This window comes from Schistocerca serialis, chromosome 2 (assembly GCF_023864345.2).
Source record: "Schistocerca serialis cubense isolate TAMUIC-IGC-003099 chromosome 2, iqSchSeri2.2, whole genome shotgun sequence".
In the NCBI taxonomy this organism is placed as follows: domain Eukaryota; kingdom Metazoa; phylum Arthropoda; class Insecta; order Orthoptera; family Acrididae; genus Schistocerca; species Schistocerca serialis.
The window spans coordinates 1,087,648,357-1,087,662,657 of NC_064639.1; the positions used below are offsets into that span (position 1 = coordinate 1,087,648,357).

The following is a 14,301-nucleotide window of genomic DNA, read 5'->3' on the forward strand; positions in this document are numbered from 1 at the left end:
CGCGTCGGTCGTCTGCTGCCACAGCCCATTAACGCCAATTTCGCCGCACTGTCCTAACGGATACGTTCGTCGTACGTCCCACGTTGATTTTTGGTGCTAATTCACGCAGTATTGCTTTTCTTTTAGCACTGACAACCCAACGGAAACTCCCTGTTCTCGATTGTTAAATGAAGGCTGTCGGCCACTGCGTTGTCCGTGGTGAGACATAATTGTTTGGTGTCAGGCAAATCCAACACCTTCCATGAAAACCCTGACATGATAAGCAAATCCAGTAGTATGTCACATAGCTCCGAATAAATCGTGACATTAAAGTAACCAAAGTAATACGAGTAACGAGTGAGCAAATTGAATACCACAGACTAACACAAGAATGCCTAAATGCATGTCTTACCTTCCCACCGTGAGACAGACGCAGTTCCGAGGGGGAAACGAGAACAGAAGCTGAGAACAGAACCGTGTTAAGCCTACAATACGGGACGGACTGGACACCCACGTCGCCAGCTAACCACTAGGACCACCCCAACTGCAAGTTTTAGCGTGAGACTTTTACACGTCTCTGTTACGTCAGGCCCACCCCCCCCCCCCCCTCCCAGCCCATGTTAAAAGCTTGAGCTCTCCAGAAAAACAGTATAGATCTTACGATAACACAAAAAGGGCTACACCACCCGCAAGTTTTAGCGTGAGACTTTTTCGCGTCTCTGTTACGTTAGGACCACCCCCCAGCCCATGTTAAAAGCTAGAGCCCTCCAGAAGAACAGTATAGATCTTAGGATAACGCTAAAAGGACCACACCAGCTGCAAGTTTTAGCGTGAGACTTTTTCGCGTCTCTGTTACGTAGCAAACATTAAAAACATTGCCCCACCACGAAAAGTATAACGTTTCTCATTGGATAGACAGAATTTTTGTAGGCGGAGCTTAAGGTTAACATTGAGACCCTGATTGGTCAGATGAAAACACAGCCAGATAGTTTTTTTTTTAAACCAACTTCGGTAAATTGTAGTAAGGTGAAGTTAGGAGAGAGATGCTTCCGAGACGGTGAGGTGAGCGGAGCTTTGCTGCCCGCCGTCCCCTGACGAACACAGACAAGGTAATGAACGCACGCGATGCTGCATAACAGCGCATAAAGCTTCACTCAGAACTGCAGAAGTCTCATCTGTTACACCCCCTTTTTGCGTAATACTAGTGTCAATCGTCAGTTAAAGCTCATGGTGTTCACATTTGCCACTTGAAGTAAAAATCTGAAACGCGATGATTTTTCTGTTATATAGTTATTGAGAAGCCACATCAGCCACTGTAATTTACGACAAGTTAGATAAGTAATTAAAGATAATTGAGGGTCACTGTAGACCATTTTGATAGTTTTCTCTATTGTGAAACTTAATTTAAACCTAGATTATAGATGTGATATGGCATAGGTCATCCTTCGATCCATTGTAGAACTTGGAAACCCATTCAGGGAATATTCGTTTACATTTTTGTTGAACGCAGTTGGTTTTTACCATCCTGTATTAAAACATTTTCTTTTATCAATAGTGCAATTTATAAACGATGTTTTGTGAGTAGAATAAAATTTCCAGTGGTAAACTTAACTGCTTTTTCGACATTATTTTACCAGCTAACTAAAAATAGGAAAGCCTTGAACCCCTTCCACTAAATTTAGTTAGTATTAAGATTCCTTTACAGGGAGTGCAGTGGAGTTGACGCTGAAATCATTAAGTATTTGGTTATATCATCGCTAGTCTCACTGAACTCTTCTGAATTCTACATGTCATGTGTGGTCTGACGTCTCCTTGCCAGCAACAGGTCCCAGGTTCAAACTAGTCAATTCCCTAAAAAACACGCTCAGAGCGTCGTTGCGCGAAAGTGGTAGGGAGACACGATATAGAACAAACAGACACCACGCAGAATGTTTAGAGACGGTGAAAATCTCTCGGTAGTGCAGTGTGAATTAAAACCACCTTTACTTTAGCAACAAGAATTATACATAACTTTGCCCTTAGGTGCGAAGCTGAAGCGAAGTTTCCCAGCCAGCTGCTCTGGATGAAATGGGTGGACACTGCAGTGGAGCTCGTAGATCTCAACAGCGCCGGCTAGAGGGCGCTGTCGTCGGTGTCGGTCGTAGTGCCAACCTAATAACTTTAAATCGCCGTGGCATCGTTGCTATCGATACCACATGTTCCATTTTATTTTGGGAACGCTCAACTGTTAGACGTATTAGAGCTTCAAGTTCATGTGATAAGTTATAGAACCTATTGACGAGAGCATCGTCTCTCGAAACGCGTTGTTGAGTTGTGTGTGTACAAAAATTATGGTTGAATGCTACCAATATATTATTTCTGTACATGGATGAATATCGCTGCATATGACACAAATGCAGTGTATGTGCAGCTTGGTCAAAATATTGGTCAACTTTGATACGCCACTGTCCTGCTAAAACCAAAAGAGGAAATCAAGTTATCAACCCTATATCACTCATGGGATTTCCTGTGTTGTGTTAGGAGCTGTTTCCTCTATCGACAGCGAAAAAGGACTTCTTTGTTGTATGTAAATACCTTGATGCACAGAACAGGGAATTTTATGTGAACTTACCTTGTGAGTGAACAGTTCAAACTATTTATCCTTTGTATAAATTCCGCTAGGTTAATATTCTTGTCTTTTTTTAGTTTGGAGGTTAATTAAATGAATACATTGTATTACTTTAATATGCCTGATAATATATTCTGTTAATACATTCCATTATTTTTGCCTTAGTGACAAAAAATTAATATTTTTTGACACTGAACTTTAGTTTACAACGTACTGTTACAAGATATACAACGTTCTTACGCAGAATGCTACACAGATTTTAAGATACCTTTCTAAGTATTGTAAAATGTACAAAATACACTTTGCTATTGTATAGCATTTACTTCGTTGCTCGATTTTAAATAATAAATAAATAGTATCAAAGGAAAACACCAGTAATTTTTATTTGCTGGAAAATTATGAAATTGTGAAATACAACTTTCTTTGAAGGGGGTGTTCAAGTGTACATAAATGTGGAATTCACTTACACATTTGTGCCAGCAACCTAACGTGTCTGTGGAAAAATCTCACATCAGAGTACTGTTTTTAGCAACTGTGGTCATTGTCTTAAACCAGTATCTGGCGGACCAGACATCAACTTAAAAACTTGACAGCAGTTGCAAAACACGTGAGGTTCTGACACAGATACGATTGTTTGTTGAAGCAACTACGTAAGTAAATATTATAATTATGTATAATTCTTTTCTGCTTGTAAAATAATAAACACTACATACTTCTACATACTTTGTTTCAGATCTAAAGTTGATCCACAGAGATGTCATGTATCAAAACTGTGTAACTGAGAGTGAAGAATAAATAAGAATTGCTTTGAATATCAGTACATTTGCTTTTCTCTTTTTTGTCGGCTGTAGCTATAATCGGAACTATTTTCAGAGTCGTTAGAGAAATCTTAGGTGAGACATCTTGCGAGTACCCTAGATCAGGGCTTCCCAACCTTTTCAGCTGGCGGACCCCTTCTTCAGTTGAAAATCCATGGTGGACCCCTAGTCAGCCAAGAGCACAGTAACTTTAAATTTCAGAGCGAAACCCATGGGGACTGAAAGCTTCTTAATGCAAGTGCCATGCTCCCCCCCCCCCCCCCCCCCCGAGGTATCAATAGTCTTTGGCTTAGAGATGAATGAAAACAACTTGAAATTAACGATGCAATTTTAATTCCCACTGTATCCAGACACTTACTGGTGGATTTACACCCTTTGTTCAACACACTATAGCCTGATTAAAATTACTTGGTAATTGACATTTCACAAGTTGGAGCTGCCTTCCTCCAAGAGCAATCAACGTCACGTCCAGACTGTTCGCTGTTGACAAGCTGCCACTTGTGGTCTGTTCACTTCCACCGTTTGGCTGCTGTTGGGTGTTCAAATGTATCTGAAGTCTATGGGACTTAACTGCTGAGGTCATCAGTCCCTAGTGTTACACACTATTAACCTAAGTTTAACTTCCGCTAAGGACAAAACACACACACACACAGACACACACACACACGCATGCCTGAGGGAGGACCCGAACCTCCGGGAGCGGCCGCGCAATCCACGACGACATGACGCCTAAGATTGCACGGCCATTCCGTGCGGCTGTGAAGAAAAGAGGCAGACCCATGATTCGAGATACAAACACATCACGAAAGAAAAGAGGCCAAGGGAATTCCTTTAAAGGGCTATTGTGACATCTGTGGTGCAATGTGTGGGAATACATTCACCCAGTTTACATGTGTTTCCAAAACCGGATTTCGTAAACCGATGTCCCAGTTCCGCTTTTGGTTGGTCAGGTAAACACTTCAAAATCGATTCTGGAAATCTGCTTCTATGAAGCCATTTTACAGTTCAAAAAATGGTTCAAATGGCTCTGAGCACTATGGCACTTAACATCTAAGGTCATCAGTCCCCTAGAACTTAGAACTACTTAAGCCTAACTAACCTAAGGACATCACACACATCCATGCCCGAGGCAGGATTCGAACCTGCGACCGTAGCAGTCCCGCGGTTCCGGACTGCAGCGCCTAGAACCGCACGTCCACCGCGGCCGGCCATTTTCCAGTTCCACAATCGATTTTCGTGCCCGTGTAAACAGCTCCAAAAGTCTAGTTTTCTTACGTCTTTGCGTGTCTACTGAACGGCAGGTGTCAGTCCGTAGCCGGCAGCTAACAGGCGGCGTTGCAACAGTGTACTGTCAGTTGGTAGCTGGCAACTGGCAGGCGGCGTGGCAACAGTTTAGCCACAGCTGACAATTTCAACTACTACTTTGACACTATATCGTGGCAGTCAGCCTCGACTGTAAACAAATTAGGAAAACAAACAAACAGACTCTCTTTTTTCTATATAAGAAGACAAATCATTTCACAGAACGTAAGACTTTTTATCTCAAAGTAAACAATTCTGGCAGAGGAGGTTTGCCTTTTACAAAGTGGCACGTGAAAAGTCCTCATTTGTTTACGCTCGCAGCCAGTTGCCACAATATAGTGTCGGAGTAATAGCAAGTAATTGTAATTGAAGTATAGGCAGGCCATATTTTTAACTGAGAGGACAGAATATATTATTAAGAAAAGAAATTCGCTTTCTAGATGATTTTAATTTTCGTAACAAAAATATCAATGCCAACAGAATTCAATTAATAATTATTTTGTAAATGATAGAAGACAAACAAAATTCCTACAGAGTTATAGTTCAGGTACGTTCACTGAGCATCTATGAAGAAAAATGCTTTCTGCTTTACTATAGATGAGTCTGTGGGAATAGTAATGGAACCCTAATCTGATGGTTGAGGGTGCTTCTGCTGACACAGTTTTGAAAAGTTGGGTTCAGTTCTTGACAACTGGGGACGGATGTGTGGTTCCGCATCTAGACAGCTTCAGTACTTAGGTTTTGTGGGCAGCATAGATCGAGAATCCAGATTCACACATGTTTGTTGTGGCAAACGGAAGAAGTACACGTTTGGCCTTTTCAGCAAGGGGGTAGTATTTCTTGTTATGCAAACGGATCCAAAAGTGTGAGTAACCGTCAATGTCAAAACTTGATTTCATGGTAGGGTCTGTGGCAATTTCTATCAACAACTCATATTCATTTGATGATTGAATGTTCGGCTTTTTGGATACATTGAATGGGTTGACCACCCATTCGTATTTCTGCAGCTTCTCATCTTCAGCTTTTGGGAAATAATGCTCCAACAATGACATCAAGCTTCAGAGATGTTCCAGGATTTGATGAAACAAACTCTTCCCAAGCGCCAATGTTTTGTTTTTCAAAACCTCCTACAGAAGAGGAAAGCACTCAACCTCCCCCTCCTCGACACTCTCTGCACAAAAATTGATTTTCTTCTTGAATGCTCGAACTTTGTCGATAGCAGTGAACTTTGTTTCACTTTGCCCCTGGAGTGAAATACTCATTTCGTTCATTTTGGAGAAAATATCTGACAAATAGGCAAGTATACACTGCCAATTTTCGTCATTAATAAGGTCTGTTAATCTGGTGTTATGCTCCAAAAGCTTCCAATCTTAATTCGTACAACCGAGATAATGCATTCCCACGTGAGAGTCACCTCACTTCTGTGTGGAGAGGCGGGGAATGATGAAGGCTTCCCATATCTTCACACAGTATTGTTAAAAGTCTTGACTTCAACAGCCATGATTTTATGTAGTTAATGATTTGAGTGGATTCGTCTAAAACTTTCATGAACGAAACAGGCATTTGTTTCGTAGCTAAAGCGTATCTGTGGAGAGCACAAAGACTAGTGCTGCAAATCATGGCGTTTTCTTTTATTTTCTTTATCGCTCCGACTGTAGGACCCGTCATAGCTTTTGCACCATCTGTGCACACATCTATGCAATTAGACCATGAAACTTCGTTAGTCCTTAAAAAAATCATCCAATAGACGGAATATTTCAGCACCTGTTGTGTTGGCAGCTACTGGTCTGCACAATAAGAGGTCCTCCTCAAAACATCCAGAATATTCATAACGGACAAAAGCTAATAAAATCGCTAATCCTGCAACATCAGTGGACACATCTATCTGCAGAGAAATGAATTGTGTTGGATGCGAGAAACAAGAGTGTCTTTCACATCATTTGACATGTCAACATTGCGTCTCTTGACAGTATTGTTTGACAATGGGGCCGAAGATACAAGCTTTACTGCCTTTTCGTCTAGCATGCAAGAAACAATATCATTAACACACGGCTTTATCAGATTTTCTGCAATGGTATGAGCTTTGCCTGTTTTTGCCACTCGATAACTAACCAAGAACGAAGCTTTTAATGAATTTTCGTTAATTGTTTTTGCATGAGTTTTCATGCAATGGTGAGAAGCAGCTAGTTCAGCACTCTTTCTTTTGAAAAAATCGATGTCTTTAGTCTGGAAATCCGGGTGAGTATCTTCAAAATGACGGCGCAATTTAACTGGAACCATTGAACTGTTTGGAAGGACTCGCGCACAAATTACACACTGATCTTTACCCTCATTTGTCTCCACAAAGCCCATTTCTAAATATCTTTCGATGTACTTACGCATCTTGGTTATTCCACTTCCACAGGATATTGCAACCAATGGAATACTTGCACCGTTTACACATAATAAATCCGGCTTTGGAGCTTCTTGTCGTCCTCCCTCCTCATTCATTTCAATTGGAAACTTCCCTTGTTGGGGAGGCGATGGAGAAACTGCACCCTTCTTCAATGATTCTGACTTCAGCCACCGATCCATATTAGAAGTAATAAACAGGTCAAAAATCGATTTATGAAATAGGTAGTGCACTGACAAAGCAAGTTTAAGATTTAATGAGGCCCGGGGCCGCACACGTGCCAGCGAACGCTGTGATTGGTCGACAAAGCTCGCTCCGCGCCTGCGTAAAAGGTTTCAGCGCATCTAGTGCCGTGAGCCGGCGCACAAACGACCCCCATATTGTTGCGAAACAGTCGATCAGAGAAGCCGCATTCTCTGGCACTAAACTGTGTATGCGTTCTCACTTGGAAACCGCAAAGGCTGCTTGGGAATACGACCTGATGTAAAAGTACACATGTTTTTCACACGAAAAAAAGTGATGAATTTTATTTTCACATTTTTATTCAATAATTCTACTTATTATTTTACACGATTTGGTGAAGGGTGGCCGCAGACCCCTAAGGGGTCTGCGGACCACACGTTGGGAAGCCCTGCCCTAGATGATAAGTTGCCGTAAGATTAGTTTGACAGGTTGTTAGCACGTCACCAGTAGCAGTGTTCTACGTGAAGCTAGTCCGTTTCCTCTCTCGTTTCACCGTAGCCACTCGCACCTTATTCAGACATTTCTCTTTGGTTAACACACTCACGCTTCTTTGCAGCAGTCAGCAGCAAGGAAACAGTTTTGTTAATCGTGTCGTAGGACATTGCTACAGAGCTGTCAACTGCATAAAGTGACCTTGACTGCATGTGCGGAGAGGACGTCGGCAGCGATGCGAGGAAAATAATGTGGTAATGGGTTTCGCGCTACAAGATGACGTCAGAGCTTCCTGGCGTCGAAAATAGCAGGTATATACTCTGCGGGGAAGAACACAACGGCAGTTAGTCGCAGCTCGTGCCGAGAGGTGTCTCCCGCTTCGCTGTATCCTCTCTTGTAAGTAATCTTATCGATTGCTGATAGCTACGTAGCACCGCATTACTACTTGTTAACCACACGGGCATTGCGCACCATGGCGTAAAGGTAAGTTAGTTAAACTGTTGAGACATAACTTTGAGACATAACTTTGCCAAAACAAACTGTGTAGCAAACTGCATTCTCGCGACTGAAGCGAGCCCAGTATCGGGAATGCAGGCAAGTTTCTCTTCTTACTCTATCTCCTCGTTGCGGATAGCCGAATCACTCGTTTTCTCGATATATTTAACGCGGAATGTACATAATGCAGCTGAGAGAAATTAAGTGCACGATAAAGTCCGAGCAGTATTTGTTGGATATCGAGTCTACCTATCATGCAAAACACATGTTTTTCATATAGACCGAAACACGTTTCAGCATCTTTGTGCCATCGTCAGTGGCGTTTCTTTAATCAAATCTCTGAAATGTGAAGATGTTCAAGTGACGAGTAATCTACGAAAATTAGGTCTAAAACTGATTTTGTTTGTTGTTGTCTTAATGTTAGATTCACATTGTACAGTTATGCAGGACCCTCTGTATAGTATGTGGTCGTGGTAGCTTCTCATCTGCAACTAAATTATGTTAATATGAAATTGGTTAGTGAGTTAACGAATCACTTTATATCTAAACTTAATTTGTTGTGTGGAAATATTTCGTGCCTGTGCTTCACGAATACATAGTTTAGCTTTGCTAATCGTTTCTAATCTGCGATCCCATGAGTTACTGAGAATCACAAGTACTACACGCGTTTTGCATAAATCTCCTTTGTAAATAACGCTTTCAACTTTGCCAAAACAAACTGTGTGGCAAACTGCATTCTCGCGACTGAAGTGAGCCCAATATTGGGATTGCAGGCGAGTTTCTCTTCTTCCTCCATCTCCTCTTTGCGGATAGCCGAATCACTCGTTTTCTCGATATATTTAACGCGGAATATACATAATGCAGCTGAGAGAAATTAAGTTATGTCTCAGTGCAATGGTCGGCCTCTCTAGCAGAGTGGTGAACGCGACAGGCCCTAGTGTGGGGGGCTAGGTTCGATTCCCTGTACGGCCAGGGAGTTTTCCTTGTTCGTGGTGCCGAAAAGCTGCCTGATTGAGAGGTGGCGGCTCCAAGGTCGAAACGTCGACAACGAAAAATTCCTTACTGATTGATGCCGTGCTTGTGGAGTGTTTTAACATCTGTCATTGGCTGATAACAGCGATTAGATCTTTCTGTGCTTGTAATAATTAGGAATCTGTCAAACACATAAGAGGTGAGGAACAGAAGATAAACATCTCGAGTACATCTACCAGTTAGATGATGATGAAGTCCCGTACTCCTTCACACTGCATAGGGGAACGATGCGGGAGACATTCACCGCTGTACTAGGCAAGGTCCTAGTGGAGGTGGTTTGCCATTGCCTTCCTCCGACCGTAATGGGTATGAATGATGATGATGAAGACGACACAACAACACCCAGTCACCTTGAGGCAGGTCAAAATCCCTGACCCCGTCGGGAATCGAACCCGTGACCTGGTGCTCGGGAAGCGAGAATGCTACAGCGAGACCACAAGCGGCGGACATCTACTAAATAGAAGGCTTGGTGATATATCTTACATTATAACTGGTTGCTTTACAAGTTTATTATCATCCAGTTCTTCAGTATGAATACATATTAAGCTCTCAGAAACCTGACATAAATTCAGCGATAACTGCACCAGTGAAATCACTACCGCCCAGAAACGTACAAAATAGATTCCCCTCTTCAGTAAGCCTCTCTATACACACAGCTAAGGAGGCAGGCAACCAAGGCAGCTATAAAACATGGAATTTCAAAAGTTTAAAACTTTGCTGTGCTAAGTAGAAGTGCCTCACAAAAATTGGTGTTTCGCTGCAAGTGGACTCAAGCAAATACGTTAACGTGTAATAGTTCTTTTGAATGTAATTTGGATTACCAAAACTAAGCAGCAAGACGTTAATATGCATAAAGGCTCACTGTGGGACTCAGCATAACGAAACAGTGGATGCTTTAGTGAAATATAATGTTACGAAAGGCAGTTTCCAAGACGTACTACAACGATCAATAGGACGCTCCTGCGACGTGCGTGTTATTCAAGCCACCTCCATAGGATAAAAGCTAAAGGCGGTCTGTATTCTCCTTGTATTATCCTGCGAAAGCTTTCCAAGCAGCCAATCTCAGTCACGTTATTTTGACATGCGAAAAGTACAGAAATGAGCAGGAATACTTGTACAGCAAACTTCAGAAAACGCTTCCCCCACTTCAGTATCTGTCTTACTGCACTGAAATTACAGCGTTTAAAAAACATTAGCTTCCTATTTAAACATGGTTTATAAATGAATTAATGATCTCCCATCATTCCAATATCAACCTATGAAAAAAAATCAGTGCAAAGGAACTCCACGAATTTGCATTATTAATGTAACACCATGTTTCAAAACATGTTAGTGCGTTTGTAGTTTAGTGTGTTGTGGTGAATCATTGTTGTGATTTATGTTTATTCTACGGGTAATTGTTAAAAAAAACTGGCTGTTTCGTTTGACCGACAGAGGCTTACAAATAAGTAAGAACGTTTCCAGAACAAATTTTCATTCTGCAGCGGTGCGTTCGCTAATATGACACTTCCTGGCAGACTAAAACTGTGTGCCGGACCGAGACTCAAACTCTGGACCTACGCAAAATGTTAGCACAGCTTTTATTAATAGATCTATTACGATTTTTCCTTTAATTGACCAGAGCCAGATATTTTAGCCATACACCAGGTCTAGACTCCTTGTCTCCATCAGGTTGTGTCAAGATGCCTAAATGTTCTGGTTTTTAGAAAGAAAACTAAATTCTTAGTTATGTGAGGTTTCAACGTATAACTTTTTACATTTGTAGCACCGTAAAAGTATCTGTACTTTATTTCAATATCGTATTCCTAATCTAACATACCGTGTCGCACCATATTATGAAAAGCGTTCACACGGCCTACTTGATGATGCATTCAATTTGAAGTTCAAACCTCAGAAAATAGAGAAATGGAATTTGTGTTACGTCTTCTTCTTCAGTAGCTCTACAGCCCTTGGTGAGCCTTGGCTTCTTCAACGATCTTCCTCCACACTTCTCGGTTATTTGCTGCTCTTTTCCACCCCCGGACTCCCATATTGGTGATATCCATTATTACCTCGTCGATCCATCTTCTTCTAGGTCTCCCTTTTCGCCTAACTGAATGGATCATACCTTTCATCATTTTCTTTGGAATTCTATCCTCTGCCATTCTCTCCAAGTGTCCTAGCCATCGTATTCGCTGAGATTTCACTAATTTTGTCCCTGCCTTGTATTAACTCTTGTAATTCGGCATTGTAGCGTATTCTCCAGCCTTCTTCCTGCCTTATTGGCCCATAGATTTTGCGTAGTATTTTCCGCTCAATGCTTCTTAGAGCATTTTTATCGTGTTCTGTCAACGTCCATACCTCTGAGCCGTATGTGATAACTGGGCGGACTAGGGAATTATATATTAGCAGTTTAGTTTTTCTTGTAACAAGGCTATTTTTGAAAAGCTGCAAATTTGCAAAGTAAGCTCTGTTTCCTGCTTGTATTCTGTCCCTTATAGCCTTTCCAATACTGTTATCATTTGTTATTAGGGCTCCCAAGTAGTTAAAAGAGGACACTCCATTGAAACATTTCCCATTGATGTTTAGGTTTTTAGGGGTTCTTCTGGCCTCAGATTATGACATTACCATATATTTTGTTTTGTTTTCATTTACTATGAGACCAATTTTTAAGGCTTCTGTTTCCATTGGCCGGTATGTTTCTAGGAGTGTATTGGTATTTCTTCCTACTGTAGCAATGTCATCAGCGTATGCACATATCTGGCTAGTTTTCATAAATATGGTGCCTCTTTTGTTGATTTTATTTACTGCACTATGCAGGGCTATGTTGAATAGGACAGTGGAGAGACTATCCCCTTGTTTCACACCTTTATTAAAGTCAAAGTTATCACTTGTTCTGCTAAGGACCTTTACTTTTGCTCTTGTCTCTGTCATTGTCATTCTGATTAGTCTTATTAATTTAGCACATATACCAACTTCTTTCAGTACTCTGTATAGTTCTTGCCGATTTATGCTGTCAAAGGCTTGTTTGAAATCGATGAATAAGAAATGCAGATCTATATCATATTCATAGAACTTTTCCATCATTTGCCTTATCACAAATATTTGATCCGTTGTTCCTCTGCCTGGTCGAAAGCCACACTGATATTCCCCTAGTATGCCTTCTGCACACTTCTGTATCCTTTCGTTTCATATACTTGTGAAGATCTTATAAGCTGTACTTAGGAGTGTTACACCTCTATAGTTTTCACATGCTGTTCTGTCCCCTTTCTTATAAATGGGGACTATTATTCCAATTTTCCAATTATCCGGCATAGTTTCTGTTTCCCATATATCTGATATTAATGTGTGCAGTTCCTTTATTACAGCTTCACCACCAGTTTTTATTAATTCAGCAATTATGCTGTCTTCCCCAAGGGCTCGATTGTTTTTTGACTTGTGCACAGCCTGGGAGACCTCCTGTAGTGTTGGCTTTCTTGCCTCATTGGTTTCATTGTCTACTTCCAGCTCCACTCTTCCCTCCTGTGCAACTGTCTCTTCATCTTCTAGGCTGGTGCTTAGGGTATCTTTGAAATACTCTGCCCATCTTCCCACTATCTGTTCTTCCTCCCTTATCATTTTCCCATCTTTACTGGAACAGGCCGTTGTTTTTGGTTGGAATCTATTCTTCATTTTGCCTATGGCATGATAGAACTTTCTTATTTCACTCTGTTCCTTTAGTTCTTCTAGTTCTTGAAATTTCTTCTTATTCCACTCTCTTTTCTTTCTCTTGCACAGTCTGTTAACTCTTCTCCTTAATTCTCTATATTGTTCCACATTATTTCTGGTTTCTCTCTGTAGCACTTTTGTTCTTGCCCTGTTCTTTTCCTCTATTGCTGACCTGCAATCTTCATCAAACCACTCCTGGGTTCTTCTGTTCCTTCTTATGCCTATTATTTCCTCTGCAGCACCCTTAATGGCTTTTTCAAAACTGTTCCACCTTTCATCTACTCCTACTGTGGTCTTTTCATTGCTCAACTTTCTGCTTAGTGTTACTTGGTATTTTTCACTTCATCAGGGATGTTCAGTTTGTCTGTATTCCATTTCATCATCTTTCCCATTCTGTTGCCCTTTGTTAGTGACAGTTTCTCTCTCAAGACTGATTTTATCAAAAAGTGGTCTGAATCACAGTTTGGTCCTCTGCAGCTGCGTACATCCGTAACTGACGTGGAGTGGCGTGCAATCACTACAATATGGTCAATCTGATTGACTACTCCATTGGCTGCAGACTTCCAAGTACCCAGATGGATCCTTTTATGTGGAAAGCAGGTACTTTTAATAATCATATTATTCCTTGCTGCGAATTGGCATAGTAAGTCTCCATTCTCATTGTTTTCTTCATGTAGTGAATATTTTCCAGAATCTCCATACGGATGTTCATTCCTCCCTATTTTTGCATTAAAATCTCCTATTACTAGCATCAGGTCATATTTAGGTACTGCACAGCATACTTTTTCCAAGTCTTCGTAGAACTGTTCTTTAATTATATCCTCTTTTTCCTCTGTTGGTGCATGTGCATTAACTATTGATATATTCCTAAATTTACCTTTTAGTCTGAGTCTGCACATCCTTTCATTTATGGGTTCAAATTCTAGAAGGCTTTTCCTAACTTCCCTAGTTATTATAAACCCTGTTCCAAGTTGGGCTGTTCTTTCTTCTGGTCCAGTTTGTTACGTTTTCTCAGTAAAAACTCTGCACTAGAGCATGTCTTTTCTTCTGATGACTACGATATCTGCATCTAAGGAAACTCAAATGAAAGTAGAGACTTTGAAAGCAATACTGATCGTGAAAGTCAGTTTGTAAAGCAGTTGTTCGGAATTCTGTGACTTCTTCAACATAAAGTGAGGCAAAGATCTGCTGAATAAAATTCACTCATCACAGGATTACAGGGCATGAGCAGCTGAGAGTTAAAGGCTGTGTGTAGTTTGAGACCTGGTAGTCAAGGGCGGCAGGGTTCCGTTACGATTGTGGACGGCGCCGTA

General features: G+C 41.2%; 2 protein-coding genes across 5 annotated transcripts in view; one reads left to right on the plus strand and one right to left on the minus strand.

Moving 5' to 3' along the window:
* The window catches only part of LOC126456637 (serpin B3-like), a gene marked incomplete at its 5' end in the record, with an annotated part of 75,991 nt that extends 72,054 nt beyond the window's left edge, over window positions 1–3,937 (minus strand). The window contains one exon of the mRNA XM_050092380.1: window positions 3,887–3,937. Within this exon, the coding sequence (XP_049948337.1) occupies window positions 3,887–3,937 (51 nt within the window). The remainder of the gene's footprint in view (window positions 1–3,886) is intronic.
* A 4,166-nt stretch (window positions 3,938–8,103) lies between these two features.
* The window catches only part of LOC126456704 (leukocyte elastase inhibitor-like), a 130,981-nt gene continuing 124,783 nt past the window's right edge, over window positions 8,104–14,301 (plus strand). For 3 of the 4 annotated variants that reach the window (XM_050092440.1, XM_050092442.1, XM_050092443.1), the window contains exon 1: window positions 8,104–8,170. The gene's annotated coding sequence lies outside the window, so the exon portion shown is untranslated. Of the gene's footprint in view, window positions 8,258–14,301 lie in introns of all 4 variants that reach the window. The other variant, XM_050092444.1, reaches the window with a different exon arrangement.